The 17,932-nt window shown below is 41.1% G+C and overlaps 1 protein-coding gene across 4 annotated transcripts in view; it reads right to left on the reverse strand.

Annotated features, from left to right (window-relative positions):
- Positions 1 to 1,918: 1,918 nt before the first annotated feature.
- The window catches only part of CCDC83 (coiled-coil domain containing 83), a 131,303-nt gene continuing 115,289 nt past the window's right edge, over positions 1,919 to 17,932 (reverse strand). For all 4 annotated transcript variants that reach the window (XM_072993545.2, XM_072993544.2, XM_020809433.3 and 1 more), the window contains 8 exons: positions 17,415 to 17,583; positions 16,225 to 16,392; positions 15,021 to 15,112; positions 11,309 to 11,377; positions 9,637 to 9,758; positions 6,783 to 6,862; positions 3,235 to 3,425; positions 1,919 to 2,209 (listed from right to left, as the gene is read on the reverse strand). In XM_072993545.2, the coding sequence (XP_072849646.2) occupies positions 2,033 to 2,209; positions 3,235 to 3,425; positions 6,783 to 6,862; positions 9,637 to 9,758; positions 11,309 to 11,377; positions 15,021 to 15,112; positions 16,225 to 16,392; positions 17,415 to 17,583 (1,068 nt within the window). In that variant the 3' untranslated portion in view covers positions 1,919 to 2,032. The remainder of the gene's footprint in view (positions 2,210 to 3,234; positions 3,426 to 6,782; positions 6,863 to 9,636; positions 9,759 to 11,308; positions 11,378 to 15,020; positions 15,113 to 16,224; positions 16,393 to 17,414; positions 17,584 to 17,932) is intronic.

The raw sequence follows: 17,932 nt of genomic DNA on the forward strand, positions 1-17,932 counted from the left end.
GAAAGATTTGGGATGGCCAGAATGAAGCATGAGTTCCCCTGAATCCAACGAAACAAATTTGCGCATTGGAAGTTTTGCCTGGAGGATTTGAAGGACATAATGCCTGGAATCCAGTAGTAAGTTACAAAAAGAGGAGGCCCATTAAATAGTGGCGATTTCAGCCATCAAACTCTTAAGTTTCATTGACAGTGAGCTTACTACTTAATTTCAGCCAATGTATCTTCAGAAACGGACAGGTCAATGAGCTGCAGGCGCCCATCTTTCAATTTTAGAGGGCCAACGCCTCACCACAATTCTTGTCCCAGTTTTTTTTTTCCTTACAATTTTTTATTCTACTGAAAAATTTCCTTTGCCCCCTCTAGTGGCGAATTATTTTATTTTTAGTGTTAAAGAGCTGAGGGGCTGTGTATCGCACACCCCTGCTCTCAGGGCAACAACATTACCAGCTTTTTTTACTTCCGGTTTTCAAGGGTGGAGGTGCAGGTATAGAATGAATTTATCAAATTCTTCCTGTGTCCATTTTGCAACGGTGTGACGAGACCCACAACATATGTGGATGATGCTACTGACCCACACTTCCTAGCTGGTAAGTAGCGCTGCATCAAATCCCTACCACCTGAATTCAGCTACTTTCATTTTTCCTTCTACAGATGGTAGCTTGCAGCAGTGGCTGCAACTTTATAAAGCATAGCACAGCAAATTTCTTCACACAAAAAATTTTGGGTGAGTGCTAAGCAAATATTATTTGGGGGTGGGCTGTAAAGACTGTGCTCAAAAGCCACTGTGCTTATCTGTCTGAGATTTGCAAGTCTCTTCCATATTGGCATTTCTGTGCTAGAAGCACATAATAACTACAATTTTTTTCAGACAGGCCGTCAAAATCAAAATCTTACTGCTTAAAGTACCAAATCACAGTAAAGTATCCGTGGGATCTGGTGAATTTCCTGTGTAAGTTTTGTTAATTTAAATGGGTCTACTCTGATTGCAATTTACATCAGTGTAGTAAATCACCAAGTAGGCTTATTTAGATCAAATGAATCTAAATAGAGGGGTTGGCTCACCAAATCCCATTGATTAAATGCACTCACTCTAGTGCGATTTGGTCACAGTCTGTTGTTGAAAAAGCTTTAAATGCTTGCATGGTGGCTCTTATGTTTTGTTGTGCTTTTTTGTGGATTTGCTTTTATCTTAAATTTTGATCAAGGTTTAATTTTTACTGGATATTACTACTGTCAGCCTACATCACCTTTTTAGTAGAAAGGCAGGATGCACATTCAAAAAAGAAGGAACAGGTGGAGTTTTTAGTCCAACCCCCGCCTGCAAAAAAAAAAATATTGAAAGCACAAAAAACCTTGAACTCATTCTGGATTTTTTCAGGGTGTTTCTGTAAGAGCATGTTTACTGTGTGTCCTCCTTACTCCTCTTTGTGAGAGAAAACAAAAATCAAATGAAAACTGCAGCCGTCTGCAATTTGGCAGGGTACAGTTTCTCAGAAGGAGTTACAGTACTTGTGACTGAAGATCACCCAATTCAGTTCTGCCAGAAGCAAAAGCATTAGAGATATTTGTTTTTCCATGTCTAATGAGAGTCAATGGGTATCATCTGTCCCACAATGGTCTTGCCACCAAAATACCTGGGTCAATTCAAGTTACTAGTGTTCACCCTAAGTCAGACTTGATAGCAAGTTGCAATTCGCGGTTCCCCATCGCTGCCCATTTCATACACCGTTTGACCCCTCTAGTAGTACAGCTTCCTCTTCTTCCTTGAAAAACCCTCTTTCATATCTATGTCCGTGGAGTGACTTATGAAGAGAGATAAGAGAAACGTCAGTCTTTCCCCTTCCACCCAGCAAAATCGTATGCATCATATAAGTCATGGGAATGCAGGACATGTAATGTACATATCCTTGCCAACACAGTTGGTTTAAATATTTTTATTAAGTAATTCAACTATAAACGTCACAAACGCAAAGAGAGTCTCTACAAACTACAACCTTTTCTTCTTCTAAGAACTCTTGTGTCTTTGTTTCTTATTAAGGGAATACAGATTTGATCATCCGATAGGTGATGTGGTGGGCAGACCTACCAGGATCATATTTCTCTTCAAGTTGGGTTTTGCTTGGCATTTCTTTGATGTCTTCATGAACTGGCATGGTCTGGCCCACAACAGTCATTAACTTCACCTCCAAAGGTCCCAGATCCTTGTATTCCTGAAGTTGAACACAGGAATGGATGATTGTAGTATTCAGTAACAAATGCTCTTGATAAGCTGCCATTCATTTCCTGTGCTCATGTTTTACAAATGTTGGAATCTTTCCTCATGGAAGACAACTTAGCATATCGGTATAGGTTAGATTTTAAAAAAAAAACTTGCATAGTACTGCAATGGTTAAGTCTGTTCAACCAGTAATGAGGACTCTAATTCACCTCTCCATTCACCCTGATAGATTCTAAGCTAATCAGTGACAAGGCAAGAACAGACATTATAGACAACTTTTCACTAGAAGATAAAATCCTTACCAGCTGATTGTGTTTATCAACACCGCTCTTGAGTCTGCAGATTCATTCTCTTTCATTCCGTGACTGGCTGTCCAGATTGAAGGACAAGAGTCTACTGGGGTTTAGTGGGAGGTCTGCCCAAATGAAATACCTTCAACAGTAATATGCTTTCAACTCCAGTGCTGGACCTCCTATAATATCGATTCCTGCCCTTAGTCTAACCTGCTTCCTAATCTTGGTGTAAGGATATCATGTGACGGGTGAAGTTTGACCTCCTTGGCTGAAAGGCAGGTTACCCCACAAAAAAGGGAAAATAGGCTATTATATAAACTGAAATAAGTCATAGCCCTAACAACCAATTTGGCCATAGCCCTTGTAATTGCCGCACTTTTGCAAATGTCTGAGAGTGGAACTGCCTACATAAAGCAGATGTATCTGAGTGAGAACTTTCTCCATTCCAGGGGAGCTACTAATTTATCCTGAATTTTTTGATCTCTTGGCTTCTGCTTATCAGGAGCAAACATTGTTCTTGCGCGGGAGCGAAATAATAGATTTCTCTGAGAATTCCCATATACTCCTGACCACAAGTAGGTATGTAATACATCATAGTATGCAAATTAAAAGGGGCAGAGCAACATCTGTGTCCTTGGTCAGCAGAAATAATATACATATTATTCTATCCGTTATCCCCCCCCCAAAAAACCCATGGTAATAAATGAAACAAAGTGTAATTCACCTTGAAATAATTTGTGTCTTCATACAAGATGGGGGGAAGAAAGGGTTTGCCTGGATGTCCTCGCAGGTAGACCACATCATCTTTGCTTTCCTCCTCTCCCAAATTCTTCTTACTTTCTTCGCTTTGTTTCTCCTCCACAGTAAGGACAAGTTCAGATGCTGAGGTGAGGTTATCATCTTCTGCTTGTCCGCCTTGAGAGGGAAATTAATACTTTGTGTTTGTTGGGAAATTATACTGGGTGCTTCTTGGCAAACTGGTCTCCCTTGCTTGGAAATCCCCTCTTTTGTCTATCTGTCCAAGCTTGCCTCATTAATAAAAAATCAAAGGGGGAAGATGCAGATGTGCAGGACCACTCTTTCCTAAATGAAGTTGGCTACTTAACTGGAAAAATATTCATCATAGCTTTGATCATGGATGTACCCCGTTAATTTCCACTGCCAGCTGGACTAATTTTCTCTGCTTGTGTTTACAAACTATATTTATCTATATCCATCCCTGTCTCGTCCTGCTTTTCCTCCTTTTGCTTCATGCCTTTGGACTCCACGCTTATTCAAAATGGAGAGTTATTTCCCCTTTCCTGTCCCGTCGATTCTATAAACCAAAAGCACCGTCAACAGGGATTGCACTGTACGGATTTCCTTTATTGTTTATAAATCACTTCCCTGCTTACGCGTCAAAGATACCAAAGTAGCTAATAAAACAGACATGAGCATCTAAAACCAGTAAAGAAAATAAAAATACAGGAGCGATGAGTTAAGAAGTCAGTAGATGAAGCAGAACCCAATCAAAATGGCAGAAGGAGCTTCCATGGCTTTCCTGCCACCTTGCTCCTTACCAAGCAGTGGAAGACAATTAAAATTGCAAGCTGGCTTCCATGAAGGAGGCACTGCGCAGACTTCAGAGCAATGGTTCCTAACCTTGGGTCCCCAGATGTATGTTGGACTACAATTCACAGAAATCCTAGCTAGTACAGTTAGTAATGAAGATCTCTGGGAGTTCTAGTTCAGGAATACCTGGGGACTCAAGTTTGGGAACCAAATCGCTTTAGAGGATTGATGGAACAGATGACAGAGCTCTGCTCTAAAGCTATAAATCGTGGTCTTCAAAGGAAACTGAATTAAACCAAGAAATAAGAGACTCTTGAGAAAGTGCCAAAGATCCAGTCATGCACAAATATGATTAAATTCCACGGGGACATGCCAACTGATTGAGTTTGTACAGCCTTCCTTCCATACAATCTCTAGAAATGACAGAACAGGGAAAGGACCACGTTCAGAGTTACTGTATTTGAAAATTTTACATTTCTTGGAAACAGAAACTCGATGATTGCATATGTGGGCTTCAAAAAGTATGTGTGGACCATGTTGGCCAATTCTCAGAAGCAGGAAGAGAGAAATAAGGAGAAGGCCTGTATCTGTGTCTGCTTGACTTCAGGTAGGGTGTAAGGTAGAACACAACAGGGCGAGCCTCAGGACATCTGCAAACAAGTGTCTCAGCAAGCAAAGGCCATGGACAACCTTTTGTTCAGTGCCTTGAAATTTCCTAGCGTGGCTTCTCTCCAAACGTGCACCTTCTCTAGTGATCTGTGGAATCTGGGTTAACTGAGGGCCACACTAAACATAATTGCTGCTGCCATTTAATTTGCATCTGCCCTGTTCACCTCTAAAATCCAAAGACACCTAGTTTATCACATAAAAAACAAAGGCTCCACAAGAGTGGGGAAAGCCATGTTTTCCCCCAGCCTAGCTCACAACCTGCTGCCAAAGGCACCTTCTTTTCAATCTCTTTTTGGGAAAGGGGAAGAACTGTGGATGGTATGAAAAGCCTTTGGGAGTTTAGCTCCTCTTGTCTGTGTTCCCTTAGAATAATGAAACTAATCTTTATTTTGTGTTCTCGAAGGCTTTCACAGCCAGCATCCAATGGTGGTTGTAGTTTCAGAATCAAAGAGCATGAGAAACACTGCAGACTAAAACAACCGGAAAAATCAGCAGTAGCTGAACACGACCTGAAACAAGCGAGACATAAAATTCTGTTTCACAAAAACTGAAGTACTGGACAACACCAGCAATCATTATGTTTGACTACACAGGGAAACCACTGGAATCCAGAAACACTAGCACAGCTTCAACAAAAAAGAAGAAAGTCTAAAAATCAACAAAGCCTGGCTCCCAGCAGTGAAAAATACAGCCTGCAAAAAGTTCAATGAACTCTACCCAGCCACAAGGACTGGTGATCACAGCACGCAAAAGACTAGCCAATGACACTCATCAATTACAGTGACAGATTATCCCCCATCACAACAAAACATCCATCACAGAAAACACCCATCTCCTGAAAAGAACAAAACCATGATCTCACAGCTACAAACACTCAAGATCCCACACACTATGCCAGAACACAGACAGAATTCCAGCTCCTATCCTGACGATATGTTAGGAAGAAAATCCTCCAAAACACGGCGAAACAGCCCGAAAAACCCACAACAACCATTTATTTTCTTTATTTGTATCAGGGCATTGAACTATTCAAAATCTTGGCAAACAGGAAATATAGGCAAAATTAAAAAACGAAATTTCAAGACAATCGAACTGTTTTTGACCAGGAGAGCCATGTGTGCTGCCTTGAGCTCACTGGAGGAAAAATGGGATAAAAATTCCATAAATAACAACTTGGGATGTCCACATGTGTAATGTCAAGGACTGCCTTTAAAGTTCTTATTGAATATCATTGAATTTCTTTAAAAATACACTAAGACCCCCTTATCTTTTGGATCAGTATCTGCTGATTTACTTATCCACAGCCTGAAAATATTAAAAGAAAAATCCCAGAAATAAGTATTTCTAAACATAAAGTTAACATAACTGAACTGGCCACTAGGCAGAGTCAGTGTCATGCTATGTATAATGTTTGCTACAAACTGCATTTTATTGGAATCCACGGGGGGGGTTTCAAACCGTTCTCTATGGATGCAGGGGTTCAACTATAAGTGATTATAACCCTGTTCTTTAATGATGTTCTCTTGTATTAATAATTACACATTTTTATATGTTTAAACACTTGTGGGGGAGCCTATTGGTCAGTATTACAGTGGTGCCTTGCTTAACGATTGCCCCGCATTACGACAAATCTGCTTTATGATGATCTTTTTGCACAATCACATGTCCATGATCACATAATGCAAAAGAACACAGACGTTGTAGATATGTTCATCAAATAAACAGGGTAATCCAAACTCCAGTTCAGCACTGAGTTAGTCACAAAAGGCAAAAGACGGAGGACTTGGGGGCCCTCTATGTGGTGCTGTGTGATACCCCTCAGCAGCACCCACTGCAATCAATGGTCAGGGCTGATGGGAATTGTAGTCCAGCATCAACATATGAGCTGGGGTCTCCCCTTCAATTTGGGCCTGATTCAAACTTCCTGGAAGAAAATCTTGACTCAAGGTTAGAGCACACAAACTAGCAGAAGGCTCATCGGGAGCCTGGTCTACCCCAGTACTGTAGTAACATGGTTATTTTAATACTGATCTTAGCGGGAAGTATCATTACCTTCGTAGTCACTAAGTCCCAGCATTGGTAGATCTTTTCCAGAAACCTGTAGGCCAGCTCCCTGGGTAAGAAATAATTTTCTGGAAAAATTAGAAGAAAAAGTAACATCAAAAGGTTTGCAATGTTATTTCCCCTTGCGAAGACTGGCCTCTTTGTAGAATGCCTGTTTATATTGGCAAATCAGTGCTCGCTGACCTACCACTGGAATGATTCCTGAGCTTGCCCTCATGTCTGTTAGGTTCCCAGCCAATGGAAATGCACCACTGTTTTCCTTGGGATGCTTACAAGAAGCATGGTTTCAGGCATGTACGGGTTCTACCCTCCACCCGTGCAAAACTATTCCAAAGCCTGTACCTTCTTTCCATGCTCCCTCATTCAAGACATGGGTAACAGGGAGAGCCTTAATGTCTCTCTCTTCCCTTGCCAATGGGAGCAGAAGTATGGCCGAAATCCAGCAGTAAGTTACAACAGTAGGCCCACTGAATCTGGGCATCTGGCAACCCAGCTTCTCTGTAAGTTCCATGGATTCAATGGGCCTACTCTAGTTGAGACTTACTAATAGATTTCAGCCAGCATATAGGAAATTCATTGTTTCCCCTCATCCCTAAGTTGTTGACACTAGGTTTTCGGGCAAATCATGTCTCCTGGTGCTTTTCAGAGATATTTGATGCTGAATGTGGGACCTGCTAAATGCAAAGCATGTGTTCACACACACAATACACAAGGGAACTTTTAGTTTACCTCTGGCATGTTTGTCAGGATGTCAGAAACACCCTGGTGGCTGGTGTTCCTTTGTTTTCTACAAAGTAGCATAAGACCAAAATGCAAGGCTGGTCTCCCTGACTCCCACCAATATGGTTTTTGCTAAACACTTTAGACGAGGATGAGTAACATCCAATCCCCCTGAAGAAATCTAGACCCCTTGAAACTGGGGAATAATGCAAACATTTTAATAACTTAAAATGATAATGCGGTGCACTATCCATTCAGTCTCAAGCGCTTTCAAATTTCACTGGCAAGACGTGAACCTGCACTTAAATCCTTGGCACATTTTTGAGGAGTTTATCCCAGTGAATTTTTCTGAGAAAATAGCTTGAAACATAAACTACCCAGAATGTGCTTTTGTATCATGGTTATCACAATGTTTCCCACTTAGAAAAGTATAACTGGCCACAGGAATATAAAAATGAAAGCAAGATGATTTATTCATTTAGATTACTTGCAGCCACATGCTTTGGGGCTGGGTAGAAAATCAACTTAGTTTTTGTTTAGCCTGAGAGTCAAACATACCATATTTTTCACCCCATAAGACGCACTTTTTTCCCACAAACAGGGGGGTGGAAAGTCTGTGCGTCTTATGGAGCGAAGAAAACAGATTATATTTTCCTGTTTTCTTCTCCTAAAAAATTGGTGCGTCTTATGGAGCGAAAAATGCGGTAGTTAGTTAGTTACTTAAAATATTTTTACACCACCTTTTCCCTAAGAAAGGGCCCGAGGTGGCTTACACCATTAAAACACGATATTAAAGCTGAAAACAGTTAATTATTCAAATATTAAATGAATTAATAACATATTAAATGTGTTAGGTAAAACATTGCTAAAACTAGCACCCTAATCATTTGAAAAGTAGTAGAGAAAAGCACTATTTATCTTTTTAAAAAATCTGTCACAGATTAAAAGGGCAAGGAAGCGAGTAAAACAGTCTATCAGATAATTTAACAGATGGTTGACTCCTTGTTCCCCAATTGGATGGTTATACAATAGTGGATGTCTAAAAATTTTATTCTCTTGCCAAGAGCAATTAGTAGCTATTCTAAACAGTTTAGCACAAGAGCTTCTCAGCCAAACGGATGATTATGAGAACAGATTCAGCGGGGCATTTGTTTCATTTTAATCAGAAAGAATACAGCTTGATTTGCTAATTTTGTCCCTTCTGTGCCAATGCTAGAAAATAAAACCTCTACTTTCCCCACATCTCGTGGATTCTTAATAGCTTCACGCCCGAAGAACATCAATGAAACCTAAAAGTCCACATATGCACTTTAATTACTGGCTGAACTTGCACACAAGAGGTATTGCACCATTTGTGAGTTTTTCATTTATTATCTTTCCCAATTTATCCTACGATGTCTACTGTTTTATATACTTTAGATGTTCAGGTATCTGGCAGCAGAGCCAGAGCTGGGAGTTCGATTCCCCGCTGTGCCTCCAGGGAGAACAGCCAGCCTGGGTGGCCTTGGGCAAGCTGTACAGTGTTCCCAGGGCACCCTAGAAATAGGGAATGGTAAACCACTTCTGAGTACTTTCTACCTGGAAAGCCCTGAAAAACGTTGCTATAAGTCAGAACTGGTTTGGCAGCACATGGTAATGATGAGCCTGATTCTACTTAAGGTGCAAGAGCTTTCTTTGATGCACCAGGTTTCTGCATACACATTCTCAAATACATCTCTGCCTCCGTAAGGCCTAGAAACATGCTTTTTAAAAAGTTTGAATTCCCAGGTGTTTTGCACTCCTAGCTCTATTGCTTCTTCTTCGGTTCTTCTCATCATGTATTCCCTTACCCTGATTATGTTTTCATATTTTTCCATATTTCTTATCCTTCTCCAATTCTATCTACCCCTACATTTCATGTCAATGCACTTCATTTTTATAAACGTCTGTGTCTCCAGCAACACTAATCTGAAGACAGGTCTTTTTCCCGTTGATGAAACAGATACTCTTGTATTTGGCCAGGGTCTTGCAGATTTGCTGTTACAAGGAAACTGGATTGCAGAAACGGCCAGATCCTCCACATTTCTGGACAGAGCTGAAAGGGAGCTGCTCCAAAACACCCCACATGTAGAAGTCCCTTTACCTTGGCACATTGAGAAACTGTAGTCTACGTTCAAACAGTTTGTTGATGAGATAGATGTTCTCCTCCTCCAGTTTATGCACAGAAGCTTCCAAATCGTTCACTTCCTTTCGGTAAGCTGCCACCTGCCATGAAAGAGGGAACTCAAGACTGAAATCCACCTAGAAACATGCAAGGAGGAGAGCCCGAAAAACCCACAACAACCAGAAGGAGGAGAGCTTCCCATTTTTCAGAAAAGGATGGTACCCAGAAGAAACAACCTTATCCCAGAGGTCTGAAAGGCCTCGGATGAGCTAAGGAGAAAGCATTGGGGCTCTTCTAAGTGAGCCACCATTTTGCTACCCTGCAGGCTCCATCTACCATCCTAAACATGACAGCTGCCCAGACGGGGTGTTACTCCCCAGGTGGCAGCAGAATATGGTATAAATGTAATCTTTCTTTAACTGATGAAGCTGATCTATTTACACTTGCCCTTATGACAGCCAGACAACACTAAAACTGTGAGTTTAAGTAGGTTCTAATCAATGTCACATTTACCCACAACTTTAATAGCTTTATCCGATCTGTTTTGCTGACGATGTAAACAGCTGTGAAGACATGGGAAGCCTGAGTCAAAGTCAGGAGAAGCTAATGATTCTTGTAGATGGCGAGGCAGAAGATGCAGTTATTCTGTCATACAGAAAAAGTGTCTTGCATATGCTCAGAGCCGCTCAAAATATTTGACTAAGGATTCTGCACTCTTGATTTACTCCCCGATTTCTGTAGCCACTTATTGGTGCATTTCAATATTTCCCTGGATTAGAGTCCTCTAAATAGAATAATCTTCATTAATCTTTTATTCTTTTTCAACCCAGACAAAGTGTCCACAGTGTTAGAAAGGAATGATACAAGTGTTGCTGAGAGGAGGGAAGCAAGATGCAGATCAGTGACAAAATTTAACTGAAAATGTATTCGCGAAGGCTTTCATGGCCGGGATCTAATGGTTGTTGTGGGTTTTTCGGGCTCTTTGGCCATGTTCTGAAGGTTGTTCTTCCTAAAACACACTGATCACCATAATCACCCATCTCCTGAAAAGGACAAAAGCTGATCTCACAGCCATAAATAACTCCCAAACAAACTGCACCAGAGCACAGAGTGCCACTCCTGTCCTCTGAAGATGCCGGCCACAGAGACTGGCGAAACGTTAGGAGGAACAACCTTCAGAACACGGCCAAAGAGCCCGAAAAACCCACAACAACCATTTAACTGAAAAGTTTAGAATAGAAAAATGTTTTAGGGCAGGATTTTCCAGCCTGGCACATTTCGATGTGTGTGCAGATCCTACCATCAAAGGACAGGAACTGAACTGTGGGATTTGTAAGCCAAGACACCTGCAGAGTGCCAGGTGGGGAAGCCAATGAAATGCCACCAGGAAGAACAGTGCCAAGCAGAACACTAGAGCCCATTTTATCCTGGGATCTCTTTTAAAACTAATTAACTTAGGCCAGGATCCTATGCCGTCAAATCACTCACGTATCAGACTACATAACGCCAGCAGTTTAGCTGTCACCACATCTATGCAAGAAAGTTATTTTGCATCATCGTCTCCGAGCAGAACTGGGGCTTTCTCCAAAGAATGCAATACATGGTGAACGCCGCTGGCGAGGCCAAGATCACGGCTTCCTGCTGCGCTTACCTCATCTTTCAGCCACTCGTATTCTTTGATCTCTCGGCGGCTGATCTTGTCAATGTGCTTAACGGCATTCTGAGGAAATAAAATCAAATAAAGTCAAATTGCATTACAGTTCAAGTTGGAGCCAATGTGTTGGAGGAAGTGAGAGGCGGGAGTCTAGACAGGATACCCACAGGAGGACATCGGAAAATCTGAACAAAAACTCCCATTCTTCCCTTTTATTTATTTACTTACATTTTATGTCCACCAGCTTTCCAGGAGCTACCCAAAGCAGCTTAGAATGACATGCCGCATAAAAATGCTTTTAAAAAAACAATGGAAGTACTAGACTAAAATGTGTCCCATTTGGCTTGTGTTGAATATCCGTCCGAAGACAACAATCCGCTGCTATCCAGGCCACCAGCCTGGAGAACCCTTTTCCATGCAGGGCCGAATTCCAATTTGGGAAGAGTCTCAGAGAACTTTCCAGCACTGGGCATAGCTAAGGGCAATGAGTGGGGGGGGGGGAGTTACATGTTGTTGTTATTGTTTAGTCGTTTAGTTGTGTCCGACTCTTCGGGACCTCATGGACCAGAGCATGCCGGGCCCTCCTGTCTTCCACTGCCTCACTTATTACTAATTTGCCTCAGTGAGACAATTTTCAACCACGGACACCAGAAATCTTGTTCTATGTAAAATCTACCAAGGATGCAAATTAAAACTCATTTAACGGGGTAAAAAACAAATTAAAAAATATCCAGTTAGCTTCCTGCCTTGGCTTGCCAACACAGGCTCAAGAGGAAAATTGCCAAAATCTGATATGTAAAATTTGTGGGGTAAAACTAACTGCTGAAATGCATATCTTACGAGGAAGTAATAATAGCATGTTTTACAAAAATTGGTACCCATGTCTAGACTTTGTCAACTCAAATGAAGAAGACACTTCTCCTACATTAGATACTGATTCATGGAAAGACTCAGGGCTTGTCTATACACCCATTTCGAGGGAGGCCAAAGTGGTGCAACCTCCACATTCAAATGCCATACAGAGTTCCAATGACCCTACGTATTTGGTCCCCACCAGCCCACTGTCAGAAGCAGGAAACGATAGGAGGGTGGAATAAGGTGGGTTTTTGTTTGCTTTTCTCTTAAAGAGCCAGTCAAGAAAAACAAAACAAAACCAATCCCTTTCCTTCTATGGAGCTGAGAAAGTATTCAATTTGCCTACATAGTACAGTATCATGAAATGCTTCTTAAGCCGCTTCACAATACTGGCAAATTAAAAGAGGAAGGCATCCTTTGGTCTGTTCTCAGCAGTCATCCATGCTGGAGATGAACTAATGTAGAGCAATCCTACCCACACCAAAAAGTAGGTGCCCCTTGAAAATTGTGGGTAAGAATGTTCTGGTGGTGGGTTGGTTCGCTCCAGCAGAGACATCATCTGATCACTTTTAAGAGTCCACCAGCCCATTTCTGCAGTGGTCAAAACAGCTGGCTAAATGTCCATCTCATCACATTCTTATTCAGTAACAACTTTTATGCATGTTTTTCGCTAGTAATATTATATGATTTATTTTTGGGGGGGGGAGGGGGAGAAAAACACACACACTCAAGCTTGTTTCACCACAAAAATCTTCTTGCGTTCTAAAAATATTCGGTATCTCTGTGCCCTGAGTCAAGTGTACAAACTGGACATTCCCCTTCCTTGATCTATAAACTGGACTAACTCATATCTCACTTATGGATGGAATCTCTAGGTTTCAACCAGAGTGCAGGCTCCAGGGCACACAATCGCTTCTCATCAACTTGGCTTTGGGAGAGGTTAAAACAGATCTCAATTGTTGAGATATTTAATATGGTGAAGGCTACCGTATGCAAAATGCTATTCCCAGACCTACCAAAGCTCTCTTAAGTGGCCTATAGGCATCTCAGCTCTGGGCAAATACTAGGCTTTGCAATCAACTTTGCTTCTTATTAAACCCTTACATCCTCCCACTGGAATCAGGTGCAAAAGTGGCTCAAGGGGAGTTTATATTTCAGGAACAGAAGATCCTTGGCTCAGACCAAGAACTTGTTTTCAACATTGGTATCATGTCTTTCCCAAAATGACAATGACAGTATTAATAGTATTAAAATAATGCTACCTGCTGTGTGTTACTAAGGCCAGTGCTTCATGTAGTAAGTTGCATTAGAGTAGCCCATTGAATTAATGGGGATTGCTGAGTCAACTCTTCCACAAGTTCTATGGATTCAAATGGGCCTACTCTAGTTGCAATTTATTTTAGGGCAGTAAGTCACAACTAGAGAAGATCCTCTTGAATCAAGTGAACTTACAGAGGCATTGACTTACCAAATCCCCATTGATTCAGTGGGATGACTTTTGTGCAACTTGTTACACTGAGTAACAGGATTTCAGCCACTGGATTGTAATCCACGAAAGCTCACACTGAAATAAATCTGTTAGTCTTCAAGGCGCCACCAATCTTTTCTGCTTATTTTTCTTACATATCACAGAAAAGACTAACAAGGCTACCTCTTTCAAAATGGCTACCTTTGGCCTATCTCTGTTCTAAGGGTCAGGCAGAGTTCTCTGAGGAGAACATGAAGATCATTTCTAAGAATCAGGAAGCAGATTAAAACATTTATTTTTGGAAGCAGCTAGATTTTTAGAGTACTGTATATTGCTGAGCAACTTCCTCTCTCTCCCATGATGCCTTTATTGATTAGCTCTGTTGTTCATACAACTACATTTGCATTATTCCTTCTTAATTTGCTACATTTATATACTGTATTTCCACCCATGAGTAAATGGTTTTCCTGTTTCAGTTTCTATCAACAAGCCTGTGAAGCAGTTCAGGCTGAAATAAAGGGACTGACCCAACAGGAACCAATGAGTTACACAATCAAGTACAGTACACACAAATCTTGATCTCTCCAATTCCAATCTAACTCTCTAATCACTATACAACAGTTTATTGGTTTTTTAAAAGCCCATGTCAAAATAAAAAGGCAGTGTAGTAAATGGGAAAATACATCAGAAAACAAATGAAGTCATTTCTGGGAGAATATCATAAATATACTTATGTATAAGTATATGGGAATGATTTAGCCAAGGCTTTTAAACTCACTTGTTCCATCTGAAGAATTAAGTACATGATTGGGGATACAATCCTGTTCACACTTGAGTGCCAGGCCCATTGGTTGTCTTCACCCAGAAATTCCCCTTCCCCAAGAATTAAGGGAGACTTGTCTACATGGCTCAACTGAAGCAAGCTGGACTGGGCTAAAAAGCGTTGTTTAAGGTTGAGTAGAGGTCCAGTATGTCATTTGATACAATCCTTACATCTAAATGGCACACATACTTCAAGCAACCCTATTTGGCCCACCTCCCTTAAGAGAACAACAACAAAAACCTTCCTTGCCCCCTTCTCTCTCCTCCTCCTTCCACGATGAAGTTTTCAATTAAAAAAAGATTTTGCGTGATATAGTGCATCAGCACTATCCTAACACTTAAAAAAAACTTTTGCTTCCTTCCTCTGCCACCCCTTTCCATGGAGGAGCAGAGAACATATTTAATTTCCCAATATCATGAAGAGGCTCAGTTGTTTTTGTAAGCCGCTTAATGATACTGGGAAATGTAAAGTGGAAGGGAAATTTAAAGCTACAAGCTCTACTTTGGCTGGATCATGCCTAAGAGGAGAATAAAACAAAAAACAGAAAAGAGAAGAAACAATACCTCAGTGGCCCACTCCTTCTTTTGTTCCATTTGTTTCAGAGTGTATTTGTCTATTTTTTCCTTTGTTTCTTCAAGAGCAACTCTAAAATATTCTTCAGTGGGGGAGAAATGGAGGGAATAAAACAGAACATGTCAAAGCATTTCACAAGTACAGATGCATCTAAATACAGATTCTTTATATAGGCATGGTGAATGTTCATGATTTTAAAGTTCTTAACATGTACAGTAACACCAATTATAAAAGTCACACAATAATGGAATTCATGCTTTTATTCTCTTTCTTTGAATTCTGTACAGTTTCTATTTTGCGTTCTTATCCATCCTGCCTAGAGGGAATACAGAACAAATTAAATATTATTGAATACATCTTAAACTTGTAGTGAAGCATTTAGCTAGCGAGACAGAGATGTTGATCAAGGCCAGTCAAGGCTCAGAAGAAAAAAATGAATAGAACACCAGAATGGCTCTTATCTGAAGCCTCAAGACAATAGTTGGCATTGACTCCACGGGGCCTTGACAACCACAGTGTCTGTTGGTACTGCCAGCTACTATTTGCTAAGGTTTGTAAGAGAGAAGTAAAAATATGGTAAGATGGTCACCTACATGCATTTGATAATAAACCAGACTGGCAGGGGTAGTAACCGAAGAGTCAGTCACTCCTTCTTATTTGCAGTTTAGGATGTAACTACTGAGTAGGTGGGACATGTTGGAGCTGCGGGTTAAACCACAGAAGCCTCTGAGCTGCAAGGTTGGAAGAACAACTGTTGTAAGATCTATTCCACGTGACGGAGTGAGCTCCTGTGGTTTGTCCCAGCTCCTGCCAACCTAGCAGTTTGAAAGCATATAAATGCGAGTAGATAAATAGGTACCACCACAGTGGGAAGGGCACAGCGTTCCTTGTCTAGTCGCGCTGGCCACGTGACCACGGAAACTGTCTTTGAACAAATGCTGGCTCTATGGCTTGGAAACGGGGATGAGCACCGCCCCTTAGAATCGGACACGACTGGACAAATTGTCAAGGGGAATGGTTGTTGTGGGTTTTTCGGGCTCTTTGGCCGTGTTCCGAAGGTTGTTCTTCCTAATGTTTCGCCACTCTCTGTGGCTGGCATCTTCAGAGGACAGGAGTAGCCTATCAAGGGGAACCTTTACCTTTACCTTACTGAGTAGGCCCCTAGTTTAAGTGGCAATAAGAATAACAGCTCACCTGTCATCTCCTCCAGATCCTCTTTCAGCTTCTTGATGTCTTGTTCCAGGGACTCAATCTGTTTTGCATGCTCAGAACTCCCTACATTCTTGTATGCCAGCCAATAATCCACCTCGGCTTGCTTCAGTAGAAGTTTCTGCTCAATATAATGTATCTGGGAGCGCATGTCTTGTTGGGGGGGGGGGAGCCAGGGTGGGAGTGGTAAAATCATATTATTAGTACAGTAATACCCTTTGCTTTAAAACAGTTACAGTGGGATCTCTACTTAAGAACGTTCCTACTTAAGAACAATCCAACTTAAGAACAGCTCCATTTGCTAAATTTTGCTTCTACTTGAGAACAGAAATCCAAGATAAGAACAGGAAAAAAAACCTTTCCTGCTCTTTTTTTAACCTTAGGTCATATTAGGTTAAAAAAAATTCTCCCCCTAGTGGTAGAGTACGTATTAACCAGCTTTGCATTAGTTCCTATGGGAACTAATGCTTCAATGTACGAACGCACCTCTACATAACAAAAAAACAGCCAGAACGGATTAATTGGTTTTCAGTTCATTCCTATGGGAAATTTTGCTTCAACTTAAGAACGTTTCAACTTAAGAACACCATTCCAAAACCGATTAAGTTCTTAAGTAGAGGTTCCACTGTAGTTTCTATGGACGGAAAAGAGCAGATACGGATTAAATGGTTTTCAATGCATTCCTATGGGAAATGCAGATTCAACATAAGAACTTTTCAACTTGAGAACCACCTTCCAATACGGATTAAGTTCTTAAGTAGAGACCCCACTGTACTACTGAATAAAGTTTCTTCTGAAAAAGAAAAAAATATATCCTTTAGTGTGATGATTTCAGGTCAAGGAAAAAGGTGACTAAAATGCCCATAAGAATTTTTGTTTTAATGACACACTAAAGGGAGCGTTCTTGAATATTAAGTTCTATATAAATCCAGGTCCTGATTAGCACTGCTTCCCACACACAGCAATTAAAACGAGGCAAGTTATCAATTGCCTAAAGAATTGCTGTTATTTTTAAATATCGTATTTTAATAAAACCCTCTGCCTTTTCAAACAGAGGAGAGATATACTGTGGAAACGAGCCCTTAAAAGCATTTTAAAACCACCCACATTTTATGCGAAAATTCCACATCCAGTAAAAGCAGCCAACCATAATTAGTCTGGGTTTTACAACTCACCTTTAATAAGCTTCTCTTGGTCTTTAACATATTGCCATTTGTCCTTCATTGCTTTCTCTACATCGTCCCGAGTAACTATTTCAATTTTCTCCAGTTCCTTCTCCTGTTCTTTCAGGCTGGTGAAGAGTGCCCGGATATGCCCAATCTGTTCTTCCTTCAGGTGCTGATTCTGAAAGAGGAAATCCATTTAGAAAAGATGATGGGAATCCTAGCTAACTAAAGTGGAGTTGCAGGAAACCATGGCTAACCCCCCCCCCCGTCTTTTGGGAACAAAGACAAAATGCCTCCTCTTTGAGAGATGCTCAAGACAGAAAACGTGAGAATCCTAAAAGAAATGGTTTAAGTCAAAGGAAGGTCAGCCTGGGTCCGAACAGGTAAAGGAAGAGTCTAGGAAACCTGAGGAGGTCTCTCTCCAACCTCCTCATGCAAAGACACCCATCCTGGGCACAAACTGATTGGGATTCAAAGGTGGCCTCTGTCTAGGATGGATGGTGCCCTCATCCCATTTCATCAGCCGT

The sequence above is a fragment of the Pogona vitticeps genome, chromosome 3 (assembly GCF_051106095.1).
Source record: "Pogona vitticeps strain Pit_001003342236 chromosome 3, PviZW2.1, whole genome shotgun sequence".
Taxonomy (NCBI): Eukaryota; Metazoa; Chordata; class Lepidosauria; order Squamata; family Agamidae; genus Pogona; species Pogona vitticeps.